The following is a 25,951-nucleotide window of genomic DNA, read 5'->3' as shown; positions in this document are numbered from 1 at the left end:
TATATACTAATTTACATTAAATTACCTTTTAACTAGAAGAGATTTTACCTATCTTTAGATCATAGATTATTTGGGAAAAGGACCACATGTTTTGCTTTTCAATATTGTTTGCTCTGTCATAAAGGCAGATTTCAGATATTTCAGTAAGACATGCAATAGTGACAGTGAAGACCTAGCTCATCAAGTGTCTTATTTTGACAGCTCATAAAGCTCATAAAGCCCGGGAGATCCAGCAGGACCACACTGTGAAGGAAAAATATGCAGTTTTAGATCTGCTTGCCTGCTATTCCCTTCTGTTGCAGAAGTGGATGGAGAAATTCAGTAAGTATTCTGTGTGCTAAGAAAAAAACAGATTTTTTTAGAGCAGATATCATGTTTTGGTGTAAGAGTCTTAAGGTGTTTTGCACGTGGCGCAGCCTCAGAGCCCCTGCAGCCCCCACTGCCCACAGGGCTCTTTGCTCCTTGAATTGACAGGGCTGTAATAGGTGATGCCTGACAAAAGCAAGAACATATTGCCCTCTAGTGCTGAAAAAAAAAGTAGAGGCTGCAAAGCCCAAGATGAGGGAGATAATTATTATTTCAATTTTTCTGCATCTCTTAGGCTGACACAAGTGAGACTTATTGCAGTTTGTTGTTTTGTGGGCAGAAGGTACATGCAGCAAGGCCATCCTCTCCCTCCTCCCCGTCCCTGCAAGACATTCTTGCCATCCAATAAGCCCTTGTCATTCAGTGAAACTAAAGCATGGCCTTATAGAGRGTGCTTCACTTGATCCAATTTTATCTTTTTATAAAATCTTAATTGGAGTTTTAATAAGCAGTGAGCTCCTGACAGGCACAGCGAACCACAGAACAAGGGAAGCATTAAAAGGGGGAAAAAAATACCCTTGCAATTATCGGGATGATTTATTTTCATAATGGCAGCTGTATTTCTTGTATATTTCTCCTACCATGCATAACGATCTGCCACATTTAGTAGTATCTTCTTGTGCCGTATTTCTGTCCACGTGTAAAACACCCATCTCACTCCTCTTTCTTTCACTAATTGTCACATCACACACAGCAGGGTCACCAATAGCATAGCCTTCAAAACAAGGGTATGAATCTCACAGCAAGGTGCTGACCCAAGAAGGTACTGCAGATAAAAGCCATGTCCTAGCAAAGTCACCAACAGTCACAGAAATGACTCCCTCTAATAGCGAGGCAAGGAAGAAAACCTCATGAGCAAGTAGACCTGTTACTTCCAAATTACTTTGGCGTGTTGGTCATTGTTTGCTAAGCTCCCAAAAACAGTGTAGCTTTCTACTATCTGATGCTATGAGCAGGACAGGGTTTAAAGTGTTTAAAAAAAAAAACGAAACTTTTCACTTGCATTCTTTTAAATGCTGAAAAGAAACAGTTAAGAGAGTCCTTACAAAGCATACAAGAATTATAAGATATACTAGCTAGAGATAGATTTCCTGAACATCTTTCTTACACAGAATTGCCCCCCAGCCCCAGTTTTAGTTACAGAGCTTAAAAATGATTCAGCAAACCATAATCTGGGTTAACGGAGGAACAATTTTGGCTTTGAAAGAGTACTTGTTTTAAGCAGTACAAAAATCATCCATTGTTTACAATCACACATAGTTCCAGGAGGTAAACAATATAAATAATTCAGGAAGATGTTAATTCCCACTTAAATCCATAGAGCGGCATGGGCTATTTGTTTMGTTTTAATTGCCTCCAACTCCTATGGTTCTTTGTAATGACAATTCCTCAMAGATTTAGGCAGCACTACCTGGAACTGCACAAATCATGATAGAGGGAAGAGGCTGAAGTCACTGTATTTAACCAAGAGGTGCAGTGGGCACCGGTGCCACACTAAATTCCTCTGCTGTTCAGCAACATTCACATCCATGCATTCCCCAGCTCATGCTAATGAGAGGTACACTGCAGTTTTGATGCCATACTCATTCATTTCACATTCTCACTTGTTTTAATCATTCAAGAAGGTACTTAAATGGAATATAGACGCTGATGAAATCAGTAACAAAATAGAAACCTGAGAGAAGGCCTTCTGTGTCTTTCACTTTACCTTGATTAGATTCACAGTTTAAAACAGAATATTAACACTTTCAGAACATTTACCACAAAAATATGAGTTTGACATAAAGCTTTCTGCAATATTTAACCAGGTTTTGTACTAATTCCAACTCCAATGTCCTCCAACTTTTAGTCATTTCTGTTTGCAATAGCAATGTGCAAAGGGGCAGCAATAGGAAAAATATTATTGTCCTCAAAAACTGTTTTTGTACTGAAACAACATGAAAGACCTTTTTTAATTTATGGCTTAATATATCAAGCAAGCAAGCCACAATGAGCGCTCCCYGAGCTATTCATAAACTCCACCTTAGCTCAGATTACTAACATTAGTTACTGTCTTAATTAACATGTGTTTTATTTTCTTTACAAATTTATTTTTAATTTACTCTTTTTCTTGCCTGTTACTGCAGATAATGCTAGGGGTCCTCCTCACTGGCTATTGGCAACTGCTGCATTCTGAGAAAGTCTCTTTCAATTTAGCTTTCCAGATCCTTTGGCTTCCACCTCCCACAACTTTATAACCTCCTCAAGAGTTTCATAAATGCACTGCAATGGTCACATGAAGAGCTCTGTGGGGCAATCAGCACCTTGGCGTCTCMTAGTTACTATGGCACTTTAGGAAGAGAGACACCAAAAAGCAGCAAGTCCGACAGCAGTTGAGAGCCTGGCAAAACATGAATCTTACGGTGAGACTTCGCCGTAGTTTCAGAACCCTCGTAATCCTCCTGGCTACGTTCTGCCTGGCAAGCATTGCTATCTCTGCCTACTACCTGTACACGGGCTACAAGCAGCAAATGGCCCTTGTGGAAACCACTGGAGAAGCCGAATGTGAAGATCTTAAACTTTTACCATACAGATYCGTGGAGCTGAAAACTGCTAAGCCAATTGACCCATCTAAAACTGACCCCACTGTCCTTTTGTTTGTAGAAAGCCAGTATTCMCAGCTGGGGCAAGACATCATAGCTATCCTCGAGTCCAGCCGTTTTCCCTACCACATGGTCATTGCGCCTTCCAAGGGGGATATTCCCCCTCTCACAGAGGGTGGGAAAGGAAAATATACAATTGTTATATACGAGAATATTTTAAAATATGTGTCCATGGACTCATGGAATAGAGAGCTTCTAGAAAAATACTGTGTGGAATACAGTGTTAGCATAATTGGTTTTCATAAAGCCAATGAGAACAGCTCACCAACGACAAAATTAAAAGGACTTCCGTTACATCTTTACAATAACATAGCCCTAAAAGACTGTTTTATAAATCCTCAGTCTCCACTACTGCGCATTACCAAAGCACCAAGGGTCGAGAAAGGTCCCCTGCCTGATGAAGACTGGACAGTTTTCCACTTCAACCATTCCACCTACCAACCTATCCTTTTAGCAGAACTGCAAACTTCCAGACCATTGCCAGCAGTATTGCCAAAGGCTGCTCTATATGCAACAGTCATTCAGGACCTGGGCCTTCACGATGGGATTCAGAGAGTCCTTTTTGGAAACAACTTGACCTTCTGGTTGCACAAGCTGATCTTTATTGATGCCATCTCCTTCCTGTCTGGAAAAAAGCTCACACTGTCCTTGGATAGGTACATCCTTGTGGACATAGACGACATCTTCGTTGGGAAGGAGGGAACAAGGATGAATGTCAACGATGTGAAGGTAGGGCAAGAATTGGGGATGTCATTGCAAATACAAGCATGTACAAAGTGGTCATAGAGAGACAAAGTGCAGAGACCTGCTGGCTCTCATTTCCTAGTAAATGCTGCAAAGATGCTGATTTAACTGCAAGATACAGAAATGTTAATCTGAAGTTCCTTTAGAAAGCTGTTGTGCATACATACACTGAAGCATTTAACATGGGTGTGTACACAAATACACAGGGGTGATCTTACACAGTAAGGCATGTAATGAATGTACTGACTGCCTCCTCCCCAAGTAAGTTATTTTTTTCCAATATGTTTATAAGTTTTAAAAAAAGTAAAAAAAAAAAAATCTATTTGACTTTTGATGTGATGAATGCACAGCCTTATTTTTCAGCCAATTACAACAGGTAACTCTGTAGAGTGTTCACAGACTAATGTTTGGGGGCTCTTTTAGACTTTTTTTCCCCCCATCAACTCCATTGTTCCGAGACTCCAGCATATTTGTTGAAATTAATTCTTAAAAGTGCCCTTAGATGTAGAGGCTTAAAATGATAAAGAGGTAGAACTCAACAGCCTGACAGTTATTTCCTTGCAATTTTCCACATGTGTGAAAATTATCATATTCAGAGATTAATTGAAAGTTCCTAAGCATGCAACATTACATTCTCTAGCAATTACTCTGAATTTTCTTTTCTTGTAAATACCTCAGTGTTTTCAAGAGCAATAAGCAATCTCTATTTCTAAACCTAGTTTTCTATTTTTTTAATTCTTAATAGTCCTTAATTCTTATTTCTACGACTTCTATATTTGCCCATCAGTCAGGATCACTAAAAAGTATTGAAATACCCCCAACCAGTAGTCTCATACATTATTGAAACCATTTTGCAGATCAGAGAATTCCAGGTAATTCTATTAGCCAAGCGAGGCGTATGAATGCTCATCAAGCTGTACTCTAGCACTAAGGCGCTTTTAGTGCCTGCATTAGCTACTCCTGGTGCCTTGAGATCCGAGCATGCACAAGCTCAATGATTAAGTGCTCTCGGTTCTTAATTATACAAGGAGTTTGTCTATACGGGCAAAGCAACTGAAAAAGCTATTACAAAGGTTTTTCAGCAATAGCTTTTTGTATGCACGTTTTTGATAGTATCTTTTTATGATTTAGTTTCTTCCACTAAGGAGTGAAGTCTATTATTCTACATTGGTTAAAGGGTTCCTATTCCTAGGATAAGGCAGTCCACATTCAGATCATACCTATGACTGGAATAATTTCCCAGGCAGAAGAGCCCCAGTCATTTCCTTTATGATTCAGCAATAAACATGACTAGACAAACCCGTACAGTAGGCTTGGCAGATGGAGGAGGATGCAGGAGATAGAGGAGATGCATCAGGAAACTGCAGGTTGAGAAACTTAGGTAGGAGCTGGATGACAAAACCCAGCTATTAAAGTCATTCAGCATCTGTTCTGTATGCAGCACACATTCACCTGTCTCAAAGAAATGAGCCTAACATACCACTGAAGACCTTAATAAAACAGAAAACATCTGCACTGCTTCACTTTTCTAAAGAATCGGTGGTGAATCTATTCAAACATAATCCATAAAACAAAAAGGTTTGAAGGGATGCCAAAATTCTTCCCACGTTTCTCAGATCCTAAAGGAATAGCCCACTTTGTATATCCACTATAAATAGTGTCTGTAAAAGTAAGACTTGGCTGTGGACCTTAAGTGAGAAACTGCAGCAAACATCGAACACAGGGGAAACCTGCCACAGACAAAGGATGGGACATGACATTCCCATCAGGGAACTTCCATTCTGTGTATTCCAGTAGGGGGAAAAAAGTTAGTCTCCCTTGCATAGATGACATTCACGTGCAAAGCCATTTTGCTACATTTCTATCCAGGGCTATTCATTTCTTAACGGTTTTCATTTAAAGAAAAAAAGAAAAGAAAAAGTACTTTTTATTTCAAACCCATTTCCAGATATGGATTTGTTTCTCAGGGTGTTTTAGAAGTACTTGCTATGCAAATCAGCCCTTCTTATCGTCTGGATATTCCTAGGATACATTAATATTCAAAACCAGGATGCTTGTTAATGAATATAACAACCAAATCAGAGTGTACTTCAGTTAGTTTACAGTAAAGGATAATTACAGTGAGTTAGAGAACAGTCTCTCTAATCCCTTGGGGAAGGAGGCAATTAAGAACGAGTGGGGCTAGCTTTGCCTAAAGGCAGAGCAGCCACCCCAGGTGAGCGGCTAAATATCACACAGAGACAATATTTAAGAAGCTAAAGCTTTCTTAAGAGAAGTCCAAGTATTGGCATGCATTGCAAATCCCTTCGGAGGGCTCTGTGTTTTCATAGCGGGAGAGAGTCCACTTCAGGCACGCTGAGATCTAGGGGCACTTACCCCACACGTGTATTATAAGGGCACAAGTGTGAACAGCTCCAGCAGCAAAAGAGACTCTGTAAGCTGTTTTACAAGAATCATCCAGAGTTTGGATCATTTACCTTCTTTCCTGAAGTGCTTACTGTGTTCGTATCTAACACTTAAAAACAAAATCCTCATTTACAACAGCACACATTTTAAAACTCATTTCATCTTGCTTCCTGAACTGTATATTTACAAACAAACAAAAAAAGAATCAGCATCCCCATCATAAAAGGGATGCTATTTGTCATTCATAGTTTCCAATGCTTTCCACAAAAAGAGATTGTAAAAAAAAAAAAAAAAAAAGTTTGCCTTGTGCCACACTGCAATTATCCACTTCTTCAATTCATAATATTTGTTGTTATACCCACTGTAGATTCACTTTTCATAAGTCTGTGAATGTCTCTGTGAAGGCCTTTAAAGGTGCTGAGCACAGCTACCACCAAGCACGGCAAATTCCAGGTGCACACAGAAAGCTGCAGATGAGCAGCTATCCATTTCCAAAACTACGTTAAAAGTCTAACTAAATAATATAATTTTGCCAAACCAGTAGGGGATTTTCCCTCAGTGACCACGAGCACTATAACTGCAAGTTAGAAGAACGTACCACAAAAATGAGTTTTCTGATAACATTTTCACGTAATAAGAAAGCGAGTATCGGTGCTCCTGTGTAATTACTTCCTGCAACTTACATGTTTTTATCCCCTCACCAACCCTTTTCTCAATTAAGTCCTCCAAGGATATATATAATTTTATAAAGGGTGCCATCAACTAGAGAAATAGAAATTAAAGAAGAGAGTTATTATGGTCTGTGTTTACAACAAAAGATCTCTCAGTCCCTTGTATTACAGTAGTTGTGCAAGGTCATACCTGGCTAAGTAATTAAACAGGAACTCGGCTGAGCCACAGAAAGCTATTTTCCCTGGCTTTACGGAGATCTATCTTGAGCCCAGCGAGCTCCTGCAGATGAATTTCTTCCTTTCCCTCCTCCCAGCACTTTATCTCACCGCTTGATTTTAGAAGGCAAAAGACTCAAGAGTTCATCAGTTAGTTTGCAGAATTRCTGAATTCCCATGCTTGCAAATTACATTAGTTCTGGCCACACAGCAGGCCCAAGACCACTGGCATCAGTGATCCAGGGAAAGTAGCTAGGGACATGCATCCGGTTGTCCCCTGTCTCAGATTATTGCATAAAAAGGATACCGATCTTTTGTCTTTAAGAGRTTTTTCAAAGCATGCTCAAACTGAGATGCTGCCAATCAACATCACTCAAAAATGTAACAGGAGCTTGCTGAAATATTCTTTTTTGCTGCTGCCCTTGCAGCAGGAGCATGTAGAAGGGTATTTACTCACCCAGGAAGAATCTCATGAGGTGACCACGACTTCCTCAGCAGCTTTCACGACAACTTTGTCTCCTGCCTTCACTATTAACTCAAAACACACAAAAAAAAATGGTGGAGGGAAAAAAAGTTAATAAGAAAATGCTCAAGCAGCCTCAACTTTTCCCAGCTTCTTCTCCTCTGCTGCCARGCCCTACAGTGCACAGCAGGGCCCTCTCTATAGGCTTCCTTCAGGTGGGTTCTCTCACAAGTCACCCACTCTCCTCCCGGGCCTGACTTCCCCAGTTGAAACCAATAATCAAGGAGAGGTCRCTGCCTCGTGTCACAAAACTCGTTGCTCTGAAAGCTGTGCTTTTCTTTTCTAGAGCTTCCTTAGTGCCTGCGTTGGCCACGGTGGCTCCTGTCCTAGCACCCCTATTCCTGCCTGTCCTCCTGCACTCAGCATCAGGCCGCTTATTTCAGCAGGAAAGAAACTGCATTAGTCTCTGAAACCTCCTCACTTCCACACGTCTGTGCTTTGTCTTTGACCTTCGCCATCATTAAAATTAAGTGTCCATTTAAAGGGTGTGATTTCGTGATCATTTTAGTATTTTCAAGGCAAGAATTCATGCTGGAACCGCCGCTTCTCTGATAATTCCGAGTTAAGGAGCACTGGCTCCACAGGGGGCTGCCCACGCTGAGCGGAGCTCTCCAGCATATGCTGTTTTGATCTTTATGCAAGGAGAAATGCTTTCAGGTGGGATAATTAAGGCTGTCTGGGCCACTTTACTGTCCAGGGCAGAACAAAACTCTGTACAATGGTGCAGGTGGGAAAGGAATACCTGAAACCCTCCGTGTTGCTGCTGTGTGTAACTCTCCATGCAACTAAACAACTTTTTATAGCAAGGAGTTTGGTGAACTGTGGGAGTAATGTTCATTTGTACTTCACTACTGCTTGTATCTCTTCCCTCTTCTGTCATTTGAATTTACGGTAAAGATCTGTAGCCTGGCATGTGGACCAAGAAGCTCTATTTATTGATGGACAAAAACATATTTCTGCATCTCTCAGCAGAATTTGGCATGCAATACCACAGAATATGACATATTTTATGTAGAAATTTGAAAGCAACAATCAAGACCAGAGACAACAGTCCAGGAGGATTGAAATAGGTGCTTTAATTGTAACTTAGGTTTCTAAAAGGGTTTTCTGGATATTTGCCTCTTCTCTACTCTTCTGTACTTGTATGCAACATTAGAGAAGATTATGRGGGTAGTTACAGCAATCTAACATCTACATATCCAGCTACTTAGTTCCCAATGTACAAAGTACCAGACCCCAAAATCCCCAGTGTTTCAACAAGAATTACAACTGGTTCTACAAGCAGGAAATAGAAATATTTTTTTCTTTATTGTTAATTTACCTGCAGTTTTCCTTCAACAGGATTAGAAAATAATTACTTCTTTCTTGATCACGAGATACGAAAGTCATGCCTGTAACTTTTTTGTTATAATCAACTCCAGCCAATAAAGTAACCACATCAGGGGTTAGAGATGGCTCACAGTATAGAGAGCGATTAAAAATAGAAGATATGAGAGCATAGAAAGTCAGACAGGCTACCAAGCATTAATAATTATAGTTAAGTGTTACCTCTACGTCATCTTTTAACCACTTAAAAATGGCAGTGAAGAACACGATTAACAGGTATTCAGGAGTTCCAAAAGACTTTAGAAGTGAATTTAGAAAGCAGATGAGAACGCATTATAAGAAAAACACAATAATCAGGCAATCTTCTTTCTAAATAGGACTGTCCACTCCATTCTCTTTCAGAAGAGCTAATAGATCTTTCAGTATTTTCCCTGTTTTGGTTTTTTGAATCACCCACTTCATTCTGCAATAATTTGAGTACTGCATACTGTTCTAAGTGTCTTGAGTGAATACACCACACAGGATGTTCCATACTTTTTTTCATGTTGTTTCATCAAAGCCTACTCTTTGATTCAGAATTTCAATACTGGTTTAGTTAAAAAAATACCATTCTTTTGCCATCAGCAAAATGTTTAGCTTCCTCTTTGACAGTCTGGAGGATTGACTGTCAGTCAGAATACCTTGCCTGAATTTTAATAGACTTGGGTTTCTCTCATCTTGCAGGTTTCTCATTGAAGATCTGGTGGGTCTTGACAATATTTCATACAGTTGTGCCAGAAAAAAAAAGAAGTGGGACTCCAATTTTTTACCTTTTTCAATAGTTTAGAAAACAGCGTTCCTTCCATATATTAAAGGAATACCTCTGTTTTGCAGCCCCAACAAGATTTTTGATTTTCCTAAATATTGGGAAATTCACTTTGAGTTCTTTTATCCTAGAGAGCACACTGTTGTTTTTAATACCTGTTATTAAAAAAAAAAAAAAAAAAATTACTCTCTTACAAAGCAAGGAAACACAATACAAAACTAAGCTTTAAAAATATATGTATAATATATTAAAATAAAATATTTTTCTTCTGAATTACTTACCTTTTCCAGAACTGAAATCTGTATAATTCTTAAGTCTGGTTAAAAAGCTGGAAAAAGAAATGGATGATTTTTCTCTGTTTTGTATTTTGCTTTTGAATTTAGTCTAATTCAGAAAGTAAGTAATATCTAATGCTATGCACTGCTTCACTGTCTTGCAACACATTCTTCTGCTTACACAGCTGCTAATTTGCTGGATTTATAAAGATTTYTCAAATATCTTTTCCAAACTTATTGTGAAGCAGAGGATTCATTGTACTGAAATACATTCCAAGAACATACGTGGTTCTTGATATTTAATTTAGCTTAATTTAATTTTCATAACATTTTGTGAATGTCTAGGAGCTATAAGCACGGCTTCTTTATATCTATCTCTCAAGAGACCTACATTAAGCTGTGTTTAAAACATGCATATGACTTAAAAAGGAACAATAAAAATTGTTTCCTATATTGGAAATAGCACACTATGAAATGACTGAGTGCTCTTCTAGAAAGGCTAGCCAACCCAGACTTAAAGACCAGTTATAATTACTGCATTAAAAGCACTAGATGCAGCAATAAACACATTTCCACGAATGCCATATATAATGCACTTGCATTAGGAACAATATTACTTAACTTCAAACAAGCCTTTGTCATCCAAAGAAATAATACTTAGAGCAAAAACTCAATTTAGTAACATTACTATTATTTAAATGATTTGAAAATGGCAAYGCTCAGAAAATGGATGAACGAATAGAAGGACAGGCAAACAAATGACAGGRCAGAGAAATCCTCAGAGAGAAAAGAACTTTGAAAAGTAAAAATATGAGGCAATTATTATCTAGGTATTAGCTGTCCACATCCATGCAATAATGTAGTATCAAGTCATGTCAAGTTTATATATACGCTCATGTGCACATATACATACGAAGATAATTTTGTGATCTCTGTATTTTCTACTAATTCGGTCATTGGCCATTTAATCAATAATTTTACTTCTGAAGCTGTAAACCCCTGTTTTCTTTTCATACAAGTACAATATCGTAAGGGCTTTTAGGTGAAAAATATCAAACTCCCTCCTACCTAATGAGCAGAATACTATTTCAAGTGTCTAGGAAGAGTTCAGTTTCCCTCCCTCTAACATGAAAAATTACATCCTAATAGGTGGTTGTTGTCCATTTAATTATTATTCTTGAAGATTACATCATATGCTAGCAAGTAAAACATCCAAACTAGAAATTTATAAGGAGATTATAATAAGAGATAACAGRATAATTTTAAAGATAAAACTCCTCCTTCATTTTAAAAAAACAATAAGTGCCTTTAGTCCAAATCTTGGAAGTGGACTTTGATTTTAGTGAGATGAGTGTTTGTCTAAAAGAAGATTTAGGCTTTCTCCAAATGAGAAGCATTTCTCATTTGAGATGAGATTTGATCTGAGAACTCCAAATGGACTGTTTTCAGAAGGACTTTCTTTTCCTCTGGACATATACAGTGTGCAAATACTTTTATGAAGACATAAGAAAAAATGACCTTCTGACTCCATAGTTCAAAATGAGTCATGCATCACTTAGAGTAGTTAGAATGAGTCATATATTACATTCAGGAGACTGTGGGCAAGCAGTGCTTAGCATGCAAATACATCGATTCATTGGGAGAAATTCACCTGGCAAAAACTAATTTATTTTGAAAATTTCGTACGGTCTGGATGTAGCTGCTTTAATAAACAATCAAAAAAGGAATGATTTCATTGAACRTTGTCACTATTTGATATAGGTTTCCCACCACCAAAGGGGATTTCTGTGCATCAGGCAGCTTATTGCTTTTTGCCGTGCTCACGAGCACACACAGACACACACATAGAGACAGACTCAAACTTGATGAGAAAATCATCCTGTGTTTTATATGTATGTTGCTAGAAAATATTCTACGTCCCTGTGGGCTGATTGAGCAAGAGAAAAGAAAAATATTGCCAAGCTTGGAGGGTTCCTGTGCAAGCACCAGCGGTAATAAAGCAGGGTATGAAACCCCGTGGGGTATGGCATCCCATCCCATGCAGCCTGGTCCGGCCCTGTGACCAGCGGCACAGCAGCTCCCCGGCTGCTTTATGGACTCACAATTCCCCTGCAATGCTCCAGCCAGCTAAAAACCTTAAATAAAATTGGAAAGAACAGCAAAGACGAGTCAGCGGTAGGGTAGCTCTTCACCGTTCATCAGCTCTTGTGAAGGGGAACTATGGATGTTGTGGCTGTGATGCTGGCCCCTGTGACCAGGCACCCGTGTGGGGGGCTCAGGCATTCAGAGGCTGTCTCTCAAGCTCCTTCCTTACTTCAGATCCTTGGCAAGGCCTTGGAGCTAGGATTTCCCAGAGGTGATGGTTAGAAACTGAGTGACTCTCCAGCTGCTTATCTGTAAAACAAGTTAGCATCATTCCACACTACTTGAGTGCTGCACAAGCAGCACTGACCCCTCACCCGTTCGACAGCCTCAGGTTCCAGGAACCATCGCACTTTCGGAACCACAAGTGCACGGGAGACTCTCGCTCTCCCTTACTGTGGCAGAGAGCAAAGGTGCATCTCTCCCCATGCAGAGATCCTGCGTGGCCCCTCCAAACCATGCGCGCCTTGCCTCCCGCATGGATTTCTGATGCCTCTGTAGATTACTCACTTGCCTGGTCTGGAGAGCTTCCCTTTATTCCCAGCTGCCTGCATGCGAGTAGCAGCAAGGTTTACGCTCCTGCCACTGCAGATTAAACCCTCCTGCTTCTGTATTGCCAGACTATTCTCCATTCAGTCCTGATATGCCAATACTGGTTTTAGCTTACTCTTCATTTTCATTACGTGGCCCGTATATCCTAGGCGTACATTTACCAGCCCTGTCATCTAGATGTGCCTTTTACAGAGCCTGTTTCAAATCAAGTGTCACCCTCTCACAATGCTCCATATAGAGGAGCATTGTACCCAACTGTAATCCACTTTCTGCAGACAGGAAACACAATTACTACATAAACACAGAAAGAGAAAAGACAAGAACAAAGTTCTCCTCCTATGGGCCATATGGCATTAGGCAGTGTTTTTCCAGAGATTTTCTTAGTGATAACAAGTAAAAGTTGTTATTGAGGAACGCTGTCCAGATGGCATCATTACCAGCGGAGAGGAAGCCACACGTGACCTTTTTTTTTTTCATTGGCGTATTTTATTTTGGAAATATTATCCTAACAAAGCAATACTTCTTTCTCCATGTAGTCAGTTGCACCAGCATATGCACTGGTCCTTTAATCAGGGTTTCTAGCTGTCTATGAGATTAATGTGCATAGGGCCTTAGCATACAAATGCCTTTTTATTTATTAAAAACATGTTTCTTTCACATTTTTGTTTATTCTTATTGAATATCACCAATGTTAAAAAGCCTTGAGTAGCTCTACAGCAGTTGCATAAAAATGACTTTTCATCGCTATTAATACATTTCTCTAAGTACAAGAGAATATTTTGATTTTATAGAGGATTATAAGATCATAGCCTAAGACTATTTTTTCGATAAAGTAAATAATTTCATGTGAATAAAAAAATTAAATGTCCAATAGCAATATTAAGTATGGCAAATATACAATTTAAATGGCCAGGTATAATCAAATAATATTTTACAAATGTTAATTTTACCTTAATTGAACTTCATTTTCAAAATTCACAGGAAAACRAAAGGATAAGTTATACATAATTTCCTCAAAATCAATATTTTAGTGAAAACTAAAGCTTCTGGATCAATATTTTTGTCTGTTAGGATTTGATTTATTACAACATGTCACACGGATTAAAGTTTTCTGACTTATTGATGCAGCATTTCTCAATGATTGGGATGGCATATGATAAAAAGATCTTTTCCACCCATTTGGGCTACCACAGAAAGACAATCAAGGTGTTGTGGTACCTTTCAAATCTGGGAGTACATCTTTCCCAGCGTATCACTGTCCATACGCGGTCCAGAGTTTACCCTATCCAGGTCTAAAACTCATGTGCACAGAGCTCACCAGGGCTGGTCTGTAGATTATTGGTCAGTTCAGGTTGGGAAGAAAAGTAATTTCAAGAAGCCAAAATTGGTCTCCTAAATCATCCTTGATCTCTCTTTTTTTTTTTTTTTTTTTTTTTTTTTTTTTTTTTTTTTTAGAAATAAAAAAGAACACACAGCAACAACAAAAACTTTTTAATTTCTTAATGCTGTTTACTGCAGGCTAGCAAAGATGATTAATATTTCAAGCACATTTCTGAGGCTACAGAATTTGTGTGATAAAGGAATTAATCCCACCTTTGGCTCATTTTGGAAAAAGAGAGACGGTGACTGACTGCTTTTAACTTTCACTTGAAAGCAGCTCATTCCCCTCCTTTACGCACTATCAGCAAAACATCTCCTCCACACTAATCGCTAATGCTCATGATGTTTTTTCATCAGGAGCATAAGATATAAATACCATTTACCAAAGTGTGACAGTTTCTCCAAATACTTGCCCCCTTTAATCTTTTCCACATTTTCATTTTTCTTCCTCACTATCCATTTGCTCTTAATCTGCTCTTTATGCTCTCATCCAGGTAATACCCAAATAGGTGGTTTGATATATACTCACCTTCTTTATTATATTACATTCATGCTATTTTTAACACAACTGGTTGAAGAGGACTGACCTAGATATTTGAAAGTTTTCTTCTTATTAATTTGCATTAAGACAATTACCTTGCATTATGCATTAAAAAAAAATCATAAATTCAATTTAATGGTAAACCTAATAGTAAATGGTAAAGTTAAATGTAATGGTAAATGTAAACCTACTTCTTGATAGTGTGTGACCAATGCACAGTGAAATTCTAGGATTTAGCGACCAAGATTTTAGTTTTCCTTATTTACAACTTGCTTAGCCATTTTTCCTTGGACTAAGTGTGTGAAAAATCCTTCTAAAACAGAAAAGTTGTAAGACAGGACAGAGTGAAGTTTGCTCTCTCACTACTTTATTAATTTGGAACATTTTCCCATGGCTAAATGTCGGTTTATTGAATTCCGAGGGTTGCATAGGAATACGATTTAAGCAAAATGGTATTCTGCCAATTCATCTGCTTTGGCAGGCTTAAGGAAAGGTGGGAAGTTTGAAGAATACTAAAAAAAAGACATAATTAAATATAGCTTAAGAAATGCTTCTAGAAAATTAAAAATGCAAATCATGTGGTGGTTCAAATGCTGTTGTAGAGTTTTTTTTCCTCCCATGAAATGGATATTTCCTTTTTTTTCATGGCCTTAGCACTTTTTTGCAAAAGCCAGAATTATTAATGTAACTCATAAATTACCTATTAATGCCAAAAAGTCAACATTTAAATAATTTCTAAAAGTTATCTCAATATTAAATTTAAATTGTGTTGACTAGTGCAGATTGAATCGAAGATATGGGCTTCAAGGACTTACATTTTTGACCTCAAAATATTAGATCTTAAAGTAAGGGCTATACAAAGAGTGTTTGAATTATCATTCTGTGAGCATACGGTATTTGCTTGCCTTCCCTAAAATTCATGAAACACTGGCTCCTAAAACTGCCAAAGATTCTTCACGGCACAAGTGCTTTTCTGGCTCAGGTCCAATTGTTTTAGCAGAGAAAACCTCAGTATAATTTTCCATTCCCTGGATTTTTAAACTCTTCAGAAGTCTGTATGTCTGTGCATTAGCCTGCTCATAAATAGCAGAGAGATGAAGYCAAAATTAGGCTCCTTTTAGTCAGTAGGAGTCTCGGCATTGATTCCAATAAGATCAGCGCTTGGCCCCTGAGCTGGGCGCTCTGTGGTAGCTCGGGCTGCTCTCCCGACCCGAGGGAGCTGCGTGGCCCTCGTGTTCATCCCGGGATGCCCGGCTGCTCCCTCCTCCAAACCAGCTCTGAGCAGAGACGGAGGGTGAGAACCGCTACCTCTGCCAGCTTTGCTGCTACAAATGTGCAAGGTGCAAAGAAATAAAGGACCCAGAAATGCAAAAGGGGCTTTAGGATCCCAGGGGAAGCAAATTTTACCAGGGGAAAAGCAGCTTGGTAAAGACTGGAACAACATTTGGTGCAGGATGAGGACCACAGTGGACACTGCATCACGGCTGTGCTCTCCCCATTTTCACGTGCTATTTAATCCCAAAGATATGAAGGCTGAAGGCCTCATTGTAATAATCCTTAAGATAAATCCACAAATTATCGTATGTATTTGGGAAGTAATTAAATACATAAACAAGTAAGAATTAGTCTATATTTCTAATACTAATCTATAACGAATATAGATAAAATGCTCTATAACCTTATTAATTTAGGAAATGTTTAATGACTCTCCAGACATGAGTGTAACCTAATGAAGTTATACTCTACACAGGTAATAACAATAGAATTTGCACTTAAAAAAAAATTAGCTGTAGATTGTGAATTCCTTAATATAAAAAGCTCTGCATGTGTCTTCCTAGTAACACATTCCAAGATTTATGTGCATCATAAACAAATACGTCTGCAGTATTATAAAGTGTGATTCTGCTGTATTTGTTATTAGGAAAGGGAATAAGGTTTCCCATATGCTTTCACTGTTATTTCGTTTGTAACGGGGAACATGCTGCCAGTACATTATCAGGAAATAAAAGCTACCCATCACTGATGTCAATATTGCAAGTGGGTGTTACAGGGGAGCTTCCTGCTAAAAACCTGGAGCTTTTTATTCTTAGCCTCAGGCGGCAGGTACTTTTCCAAGCTGCACATCAAGAGGGTAAGCAGGCGAAGCCTCCTGACGTGTTGTGATGTGTTTACTTAATACAAGGACATGCGTTTATATTTATAGCAAGCTAAGCCATAAGGAAAAAGGCAATTTCTGTGGTTCATAGTGAGGGACAGCCAGCAATCCCCTGCATTTGCTGAACGCCAGAGAAGATTGTGGACATGATGGTAGAGTATTGTGCCTCGGTGCTGTTTGGAGACTGACAGCACTCACCAGGGTGGAAGCAGGCCAAATATAAATATCTGAAGGGCTTAACCGACTGCATGTCTTGGAGAATAATTTTTGACTGAATTATGGACTTCAGTAACTGCTTGTCCTCCTATTCCTCTGCCAGTACATGGAAGAATTCTGTGTTATACCTAGTGAAAATGGAAAGCTACAGTTCACTGGGATACAGATATGGCCATAACATCCAATCTTCTAATATCTCTCTGTTAGTAAACTGATCGCAAAACAGCTGATATGACTTTTACTTAAAAATTCTAGGTTTAGTAAACTCAGTGACTTAGAGTACCACCAAATCAGACATCTTCAAATTAAGACCATCAGACCTTCTGAGATCACTGATAACAATTAAGCAGAACAGCATGCTGTGTAAAAACAGGCCTGGAAATGTTACAGGTAAAAGGTGCCTTTGAACAATCATGAAATACAGGAAGGGAAAGGGAGAGAGGAAGAGAACAGGTAAAAGGAAGGAGCCCCAATTTCAAAACACACTGTGGTCATTTCTGCTAAGCCCCACAACCATATCCACCAAACAGCAAAGCTTTGGGGCGTGTTAAACCCTGAAAGCAGAGAGAGGAGGGGCAGAGAACAGAGGATGTAGAGTCTATAGACAAGCCCAAGAAATAAAGACRACTTTCCACTGTAGAATAATATCACGTATCACAAAAGCTCTGGTGTTGTTTCTCATCTCATAGTTTCAGTTGTTTTTCAGAATTCAAATAATCTTGTCAAATAATCCCATTTGGATAGCAGAGCATTAGCCAAGTAGAAGCTATGAGAACAATTTGCTATTTATGACTTTTAAACAGCTATTTCCATATAAAATAAAATTATAGCACTCCCCCGCAACTACGAGAGTAATGGAACCTTTCACTTCACAAGTGGGTGGAAATCTAATGTAATGCTTATAATTAAAAGGTAGATATTTTGTTGAACATATTTTTCTCTGTTTAATGATCCTAAGTTGCATGGATTCATATTTTACATGACAAGTAGCTGTGCAGCTTACAATGAGAATATTTAGAGAGAAAAGTACTACCTATAGTGATTAAAGCAACTGGCATTAAAAGATAACTTTCTCAGTAATGCCAATTTTAGGCTGCCATCTCAATGCATGAGAATGGCTTTAAAATAGTTAGATTTTTAAAATAATAAAAAAAAGTCCTTTGGTTTCTGAGGTGGTACTGTAAAAATATAGTGTTTTAGTGAGCTTTCTTCCCTGTTCCTAAGTGCTGGAAACTTAATTCACCGTAAAGATTGAATGCTGATATTCTCATATATGTGAGAATATAGAAAGCCAAAATATCAATTATTGTGGGATTTATGAGAGGATCACAAATCTCAGCAACACTGATTTTTCATTGTATTATTTTCTTTGGATGTTACTGTGCTGGGAAAACATTCCTTTCTTTTAGGGTGTAGTGGGAACTTCTGACCTAAAAGCCCATTACCTGGGAAAGTTCAGATACCATGAGCATAGCACTCCCTCAAACACTAAGTTGGGGAAAAGAACCAAAACTTCTCAATAATTTTATTTTCACATTCAAATACAGACCTGTTTCAGTGACAAGAAAACTTGCACAGTTAAAGAGGTCAATAAACATGTTCAAAAAAACATTGCTAGAAGTATTTAAGCTTTATGATGAATAATTCACTGTATTCATGGCATAGCATGGCAGTCTTGCCATGTAATCCAGAAGAGCAGGCATAGGGAGCTTGCTCAAAGTTTGAGCTTACCATTCCAATGGAAAATATTTTGAAGTGTGGCACTTGGAAAAGCTCAGCGCATTCCAGTAGGAAAAAAAAGAAAAAGTTGCTTGTCAGAAGCAGTTTAGGAGCCCTGGGGATAAGTCATCCCTGTCAAGAACGATTTAGCAGTATCGAGGAAGGGGTAAGCTCTATTAGACACTAGGAAATTCATCCAAATCCTCGTTTCGCTCCAGCAGCAGGATTTTGAGATGAGACCTCCCGGCTCCAGGGTTGGGCTCAAGGCCCTCCCAGCTGGAGGCCCCACAAGAGCCACCGCTGCGGCCGGCYGCGCTCCCCACGGGCCAGCTCTCCTGAGCACCGACATCCTGCTGGGCTAGGAAGGCCAGCGGGGACCGTTAGGATAATTCGGAACGACATCGCAAGTAATGCAGGGCACAGAATTCCATCCACTAATTCCTGCATCAAATGTCACCTATTGCTACCTGCAGAGGAAGCCTGGACTGCTGCGCTGCCCCTGGATCTGCCTTTATCTTTATCTGCCAAATTGAAGAGTTCACTGATAGCAGTGGTTTTCTTCCCCAACAGTCACTAGAGGAGAAWTCTTAATACTTCTGGACAAATACCTGATACTGCCCTACAATCTCAATAAAAGCAAGACTTTTTCCAAATCTCCAGTCCCGACTGATCTAAGTGCAGTACTGCAGGTTTGCTCTGGATACAGGTTCCTGCATTTTAGAAAGGTCTGGTGATGCTTTTCAACCATCTACAGTCAGCGACCTTTCCTCTGCCTCTCAGCTGACAGAGATTTGTTCCTGCATTTTCCTAAAACAATTTGATTTTATGATACATTATCCTACTGAACCCATTGAAATGGTTCATCTTAAGTTTTTCAGCCTCATTTGCTGATCTGCCTATATTTTACTGGAAAATATAYGGCTTTTGATGTTACCATTAGAGAAAATTAAACAGAATAGTGTCAATACATTGGAGAAAAAAGAAAAGGAAGATGAAGAAAACTGACTATGGACTTTGACATCTTGCTTTGGATCTTCAGGCATCCTTCYCTGTACAGCTTACTACTGGGAAGGATAAGAATGTAATGGTATCTAAGCCTCAGGATTTTAGGGTCTGGAAAGATTTTGAGCCCACTCTCAAAATAAAAAAAACAGACATTATTTCCCTCTACTCCAAACTTAAAGCCACTCGGACATGTAGGTGGTGAGAAAAGCCTGGACCCTGGCAAAAAGCATGAGCAACAGTGTAAACCAAGACGATTTCCTTTGCACTTTCCTTATATTTTACAGTAACCCTCAAATGGTCACCAAGCAAAATGAAACACTTTGGTGACTCACAGCTCACTGCATGATGGAAGAAGGAAGACGGGTCAAAAACATTAAGCTCCTCTAGAGAAGTATCACACATCTCCAAAGCCGGAAAGAGCATCAGTGCTAAGGCTGCTTGATGCACATCTTTATGGCCAAGTCTTTGAGAAATACAGTCAGAACAACCAACCAGCTGAAACCCGAAGCCCCTGCAGCACTGCAGGGAAGCAGAGTACTACGAGCAGCTCTGCAATTCTGACTCTCGTTAGAGGACAACGCAAAATGCTGCGTTGGCACAAGTGTGTGCAAGTCAACTCAGTTCTAGGGATTGCGGCTCGAGCACAGTTGCACAGCCTACAGTCTGCAGCCAGATGTCTAATTGCTATCAACTGCAGATAAAAGGGGAACTATGAAACTAACATGCTGATTAACTATAATTTGAGGTTTCTGTGAAATAGAGGCATTACAAGATCTTTAGAAGGAAACACAGAGAAGACCTTATAGCTATATTACGTGCAATTCTTTAGAGAAATACTCCACTACCTTTAAAGACATCCCCACCCAAACTTTTTTTTTTTTTTTAACCTATTTAGGACCTATCTTCCTCCCAATGATGGACAAAATCAGTCCGGGAAGGGGAGATCCCTGCTGCCCATCTCCAAACCCCATGGGAGCACCTCCACACACTGCCAGGGTTTATGCATTGCAGCTTGGGCACCCACAGCTTGACACCATAAGCCATGAGTTTAGGTCCCTGGTTTGCAATTCATGCAGAAAGGATAGGAACATGCAGTCTTCCAAAGGGGCAAGAAATGACAAATTCCAGAGATACCTCCCAGGTAGGTGCTTGTTACCCCCTTCCAGCCCTTGGTTTAGCCATGGGAAGGCCTCCTTCCTCAGGGAAGCCATGGCTTGATGCATCACAGCACAAACACGGCTGTTCTGCAAATTGGAGGGCAGACCCAAATGCACCACCTCTGTGCCAACCTTCCTTTTCTGATTGAGTGTGTTCTAGAAGTCTTAATGTGGTCACATATACATCAGTTAGATTTTAAGCAGTAACTTAATGTACAATTTTGAGGCTCTTGGTAGGAGTTCAAAATCTTGAGATAAATGTCTATGATGAGTATTTCAAAGTATTTTTGTTTCTATGACAAGGTTACCCCAGTAAATTATTTCCAAGGGCAGTAAAGGAGCCAAAAAAAATCACTCCAATTAAACCATTGTACATCAGAATCCAGAATTTTAAAAAAGCAAATAATGTAGCTTCCATTAGTCCAGATCTTAAATAATTCGCAACAAATGATTACTCATCCTCAGTACATTTTTTTGTTTGTTTGTTTAAAGGAGCAGTTCTGAACAGCTAAGAAACAAGTGAAAGAAAGATAGCATATACACTTAACAGAAAAATGCAGTTGTTAATGTAATTTGTCCTTGGCAAYGTATTTGTGTTGTGCCAAAGAAAGGGAGACCTTGATCTTTTCTGGCATCTCTTAAGGATTACACAAAAGGAAATCATAAATYTCATCTCTATGTTTTACTGTTAGTGACATGCAGCTCAGTGGCTGACACTGATACTTTGCTGCAATAGATGCTGTTGCACATGAATTTTTGATGAGCTTACTCTTAATCCTACCGTTGGTCCTTTAAAGCTTTGACATTGTTTCCTGTTTGATATGTATGTATTTCTAAATCTGGTGCAATTGATCAAAGCGAGGCAGAACCATGCTCTAAACTTTGATGGGTGTTCTCCTGCTCTCATTCTAACAGAGTTACRGATGGACAAACTCTACCCACCTCGTACTGATGTGGGCATGGGGAAATACGGTCTCTTTCCTTTGCATGGTTTTGTACTGGTCTGTGGTCAAAGGGAGGATGGGAGCTGGCAGTAGGGAGATCTTGACTCTCTAGAGAGCACGCAGCCTCTGATATGGGGAAGGAGCAGCAGAAAGCTGGTGCTCCCCAGACTGCAAAAAGAAACAACCTTCATCCCGCTAAGGGGCTGRGAATGTGGGTCTGGGAGAGGGAGCCATTCAGGCACACATGTACCCTGCAGTGCAGCACGGCTCTCACATGGGAGGAAGACCACATTTGGCATAGATGAGGGGCAAAAGAAATCAGGTTAGCAAAGGCAGCTTCCCACCACGAAGATCTGGTGTGCACTCAAAGCCCTAGCTAGGGTGTGGGAGCAAAGTCTGACACGGATCCAAGTGCAGTTCATCAGGTCCCTCATCCCAGAGAGGGGAGGGAACAACACAGAAATCTGCAGCTGCACCCACTTTTCTGGCTAGTCCCTGGATGAGGAGCTTTTAACTGATGCTGCTCAAAGTCAGTGACCCTTTTGCAGCTGAACAGATGAGGAAAGAATTATAGTTGGAAAAAGTGGCTTTTCAGCATTATGTTTTCCGGTGTGGTCTGCAACAACAACAACAGCAGGAAATATTGATGGACTTTATGTAGGTTCTTCAGTTCCTTCCAAGAAAGCTGAACTGTTAACCCAGCTGTTAAAATCTGGTTCACATGACAAACACATCATGGTGATGTTGCCAGTGTTCCTGTTGCTGCCCCATTCCAAACAAGTCAACAAGGCCATRTCTTTGCTAGGAATGCGTACCTGGCTGCAGTCTTCTTCAGAGAGCTAAATACTTYCCATGGTTCTTCTTTTGGACGGATGGGCCCGGATGAGCTAGGAGAAGAAAGGAAAGCAATTTAAATTAGATTAAGCTTTCCAGATCACGTTAGTCTTAAAAAAATGAACCCAAAATCCCCACTTTATAGTTGGCAGGACACCTTCTCCTGATTACAAGCCTGAAGAGACGCTTCCCCAAGAAATTTATTTTGCTGAAAATTCTTAAGCTTCTGAAAAATAAGAAGAGATAAGAAATAAGCTCYTAAAGCCTTTCCCACACTGCTGAAAGCGCAAGAGGTGCCTGCACCAGTGGCCCGGGGGCCCTGAGGAGCACAGGGCTGSTCTTTGTGGCACAGCAGCCCCATCCTGCCACTGCTTCTTGTGCACAAGCTGCCTTTACCCTTCCCAAGTTTTGCCAGCAGAGCTAGTTAGCATCCCTAAAAGATCCTTCAGAGTGGCAGTGATTTATATTAAAGACCCTCAGCGATTTCCCAAATAGGCTGTAAATCTTCTGTGCAGATAGCAGCTACAGAGAGCAGCAATCACCATCTTCGGCAGCTGACTGCACAGCCACCCCTGGGCTGCTCAGCTGCRGGCCCAGCACCTACACAAAGAATAAAGAAGTGTAGGGGCTGTTTGCTGCATGCATGGGTGTGCCAAAGTACCCTCTTGCTTCAGACTCTTGTGCCACTGTCACAGCATCCTCCCTCCTGTAATACTTAAGCAGAGGTCTCTTCCAGAACTCCCAAGCGGTGCTTGGAGTTAATCGGCTAGTCTTGGGTAGCTGGTAAAGCTGGTGCCTTACTCTTCTCACTCAGCTGAGCATAGCTAAACCTTCACAGGAACAGATGCGTCCCTCCGTGCTGAGTAATGTGCATTTGGACTACTGACAGCTTTCTGACTTTGGGAGGGAGTTATGAAACAGCGGCAGAGGTAGAYCTGATAAATTGAGTATTCTGCTCATAAAGGAAAAATGAACTCTTCTATTTGCAATAAACACATTACATACGAGCTCAAAACATGACTTTTCTTCTTTATTCAAATAAACCCACATATCCTCTCAGACCTCACACTAAGACGATTAACTCAAGGGAAATGCTGAACAGACTCAAGTAATAGCTCTATAATAAAAAATAGATCTGCAGACAGAGCTGGCTGTGTTCAGTATCATCAGAGATTAATTATTTATGTAACACTATACATTAGCATAGCGCCTCACAGAAAAAGTACAAAAAGATAAAACCAAAAATGATACAAAGCTTAGGGCAACCAGTATTGGCCTAGCTGGTTGGTTGTGGCAGGTAGTCTGCAGCCAGTGCATGGACTTGCATTGCTTGTCTAATGCAATGTGAAACGAAAACTGGGAATACAAGAGGGAACGCAAGTCTGTGAAGGTCAACAGTTGGCTGTTGATCTCAGGACTGGTTAACAGCTCTTCAAACCATTGCTGGCTTAGGATAAAAAAAGAAGGAGAAATTTAAAGATCTCATTAAGGACTCAAGAATAACTTTAACCCCTAAACACCCTTCAAAATCTAGCCAGCAAGCCAATAATGTAAATCCTTTATAATCTTTACACTACAGTGTTAATACATTTTCTATTTTTAAAAAATTGTTTAATAATCATGTGAAATGTGCTGAAAACCTCAAAATACAGAAATAAGTAACTCGACTTCACTGAGGTGATGAAGTCACCASTGTGGTAGGACAGAGACAGCTCAGCTGATGAGATTGTCCCCCTTTAGCACATGTCTTTTTGGACCCAAAAGACGACTGCCTCCCGCATCCTGATTTAGCAGGGACCCTTCCAGTGATGCTAGGTCAGTCATTCAATTTTGAATTCTTTTTTGCAAATTTCAAGAAAATAATGGCTAGCTACTTCACAATAGCCTAATATAGTTAGCTATTTTGTATTGATCCTATGAAGATTACTATGGCTTTGAAGACTAAATAGTGTCAATTTTTTTTTTTCTTAACATAGATTTCAAGGAGAGAAATAGAGCAGGAAGAGGCAATATAAAGTCACATCCTAACAAGAACTGCTCATACTGGAAAGAAGCATTACTGAATGTATTTTTAGGGTTTCTTTTTATACAAATTTGCAGCAGGAAATCAAAGCAAAACTAGTACTATTATGGTCATCTAACTTTCCACAGACCACCAGCAAATTGCTGCAGAGACCACCACTTGGGAACAAACCTCAAGGCTATATAATTGCAAAAGCATCAAGTGCAGATGTAAAGGCAAAACAATAAATGAATACATAAAAAGCCTTGTTGGTATCCCTCAAACACAAGAGAGTACTTAGCAAATTGTCTTGAAATAAAAAAATATTCATCAAATCTTAGAATAATTCAGCTTGGCAAGGACTTCTGGAGGTAGCCTAGTCTAAGTCCTTGCTCAAAGCAGAGGCAACTTCAAAGTTAGATCAGGTTGCACAGGGCCCAGGTCTGTTTCTAATATCTCAAAGGACAGAGAATCCACAGCCTCTCTGGGCAATCTGCTGTAGTCTAAACTGTTTAAGCTGTGTACACGTATTATATACATAGGAAGGCTTACTGTAAATTATTATCTATTTTATATAGCTGCATATAKACACTATACATGCAAAAGAACAGCAATATGCATAGAGTGGAAGCATATGTTTTATATAAACACACAAACATCTTCAGAGAAGAAAAACCTGCAACAGCCTCTACTCAGCACTAGGATCCACTCGTAAATGAACTATGATTTTGAGTAATGGAAGGTTAGTGTATTTTTGACAAGATTCTCAGTCACATCCCTCAGATCACGAYGGGGCAAACACCAGCTTGGCCATGTAGCCCTGAGATGCCAGACACCGGCACATCCTTCTGCAACAGAAGTCCTTCCTGGAATGATAAACCATGGAAATAAAATAATTCAAGATGACAGCAAATTATAGATACACTGAAAAGCAAAAATACTTACCCTCCTTCCCTTCCTCTCTTTCTAAACCACGTGCATAACTATAGCCTTGTCAGTCCTCCACGTGATGCAGTGCTCATGGACGGGCCATTTCATAACCTAGATTCTCATTTCCTTGGGCAGCGCTGCCCAGCGAGAGCACATGAGCAGAGACACTCCCATATTGGTTCCCTCCATGGAGATGGAGACTCATACCTAAGCTCTTGAGCTTTTGCCATTCTCCAAAATTCACACTCAAAGTACTGAGTTCCGAAGGCCAAATATGTAACCAGGAGYCTGGGAGACCAGAAAACCTAGAAAGAAACCAGAGGGCTTCATGTACTGTGGTGGAGTAATGTTGTGACTTTCAAAACTTGTGGAGAACCTGGGCTACTTCTGGTACTCTCAG

At 39.8% G+C, this 25,951-nt stretch overlaps 1 protein-coding gene and 1 long non-coding RNA gene across 4 annotated transcripts in view; one reads left to right on the top strand and one right to left on the bottom strand.

Annotated features, from left to right (window-relative positions):
• The window catches only part of LOC112943438 (bifunctional heparan sulfate N-deacetylase/N-sulfotransferase 4), a 93,848-nt gene that overhangs the window by 12,169 nt on the left and 55,728 nt on the right, over window positions 1-25,951 (top strand). For 2 of the 3 annotated variants that reach the window (XR_003248571.1, XM_026034590.1), the window contains exons 2-3: window positions 202-321; window positions 2,493-3,737. Coding sequence is in view for 2 of the 3 variants with exons in the window: in XM_026034590.1 (XP_025890375.1) it covers window positions 2,757-3,737 (981 nt within the window). In the remaining variant the exon portion in view is untranslated. The remainder of the gene's footprint in view (window positions 1-201; window positions 322-2,492; window positions 3,738-25,951) is intronic. The other variant, XM_026034591.1, reaches the window with a different exon arrangement.
• Window positions 9,267-25,852, bottom strand: LOC112943440. Its single transcript, XR_003248572.1, has 3 exons — window positions 25,567-25,852; window positions 22,601-22,672; window positions 9,267-9,854 (listed from the first exon to the last, which is right to left on the bottom strand). It is a non-coding gene; the product is annotated as an uncharacterized LOC112943440 (long non-coding RNA).

Source organism: Nothoprocta perdicaria, unplaced genomic scaffold (assembly GCF_003342845.1).
Source record: "Nothoprocta perdicaria isolate Ctin4 unplaced genomic scaffold, notPer1 scaffold_149, whole genome shotgun sequence".
NCBI lineage: Eukaryota > Metazoa > Chordata > Aves > Tinamiformes > Tinamidae > Nothoprocta > Nothoprocta perdicaria.
The sequence above is the reverse complement of the archived record's forward strand: the minus strand, read 5'-3'. Positions and strand labels throughout refer to the sequence as shown.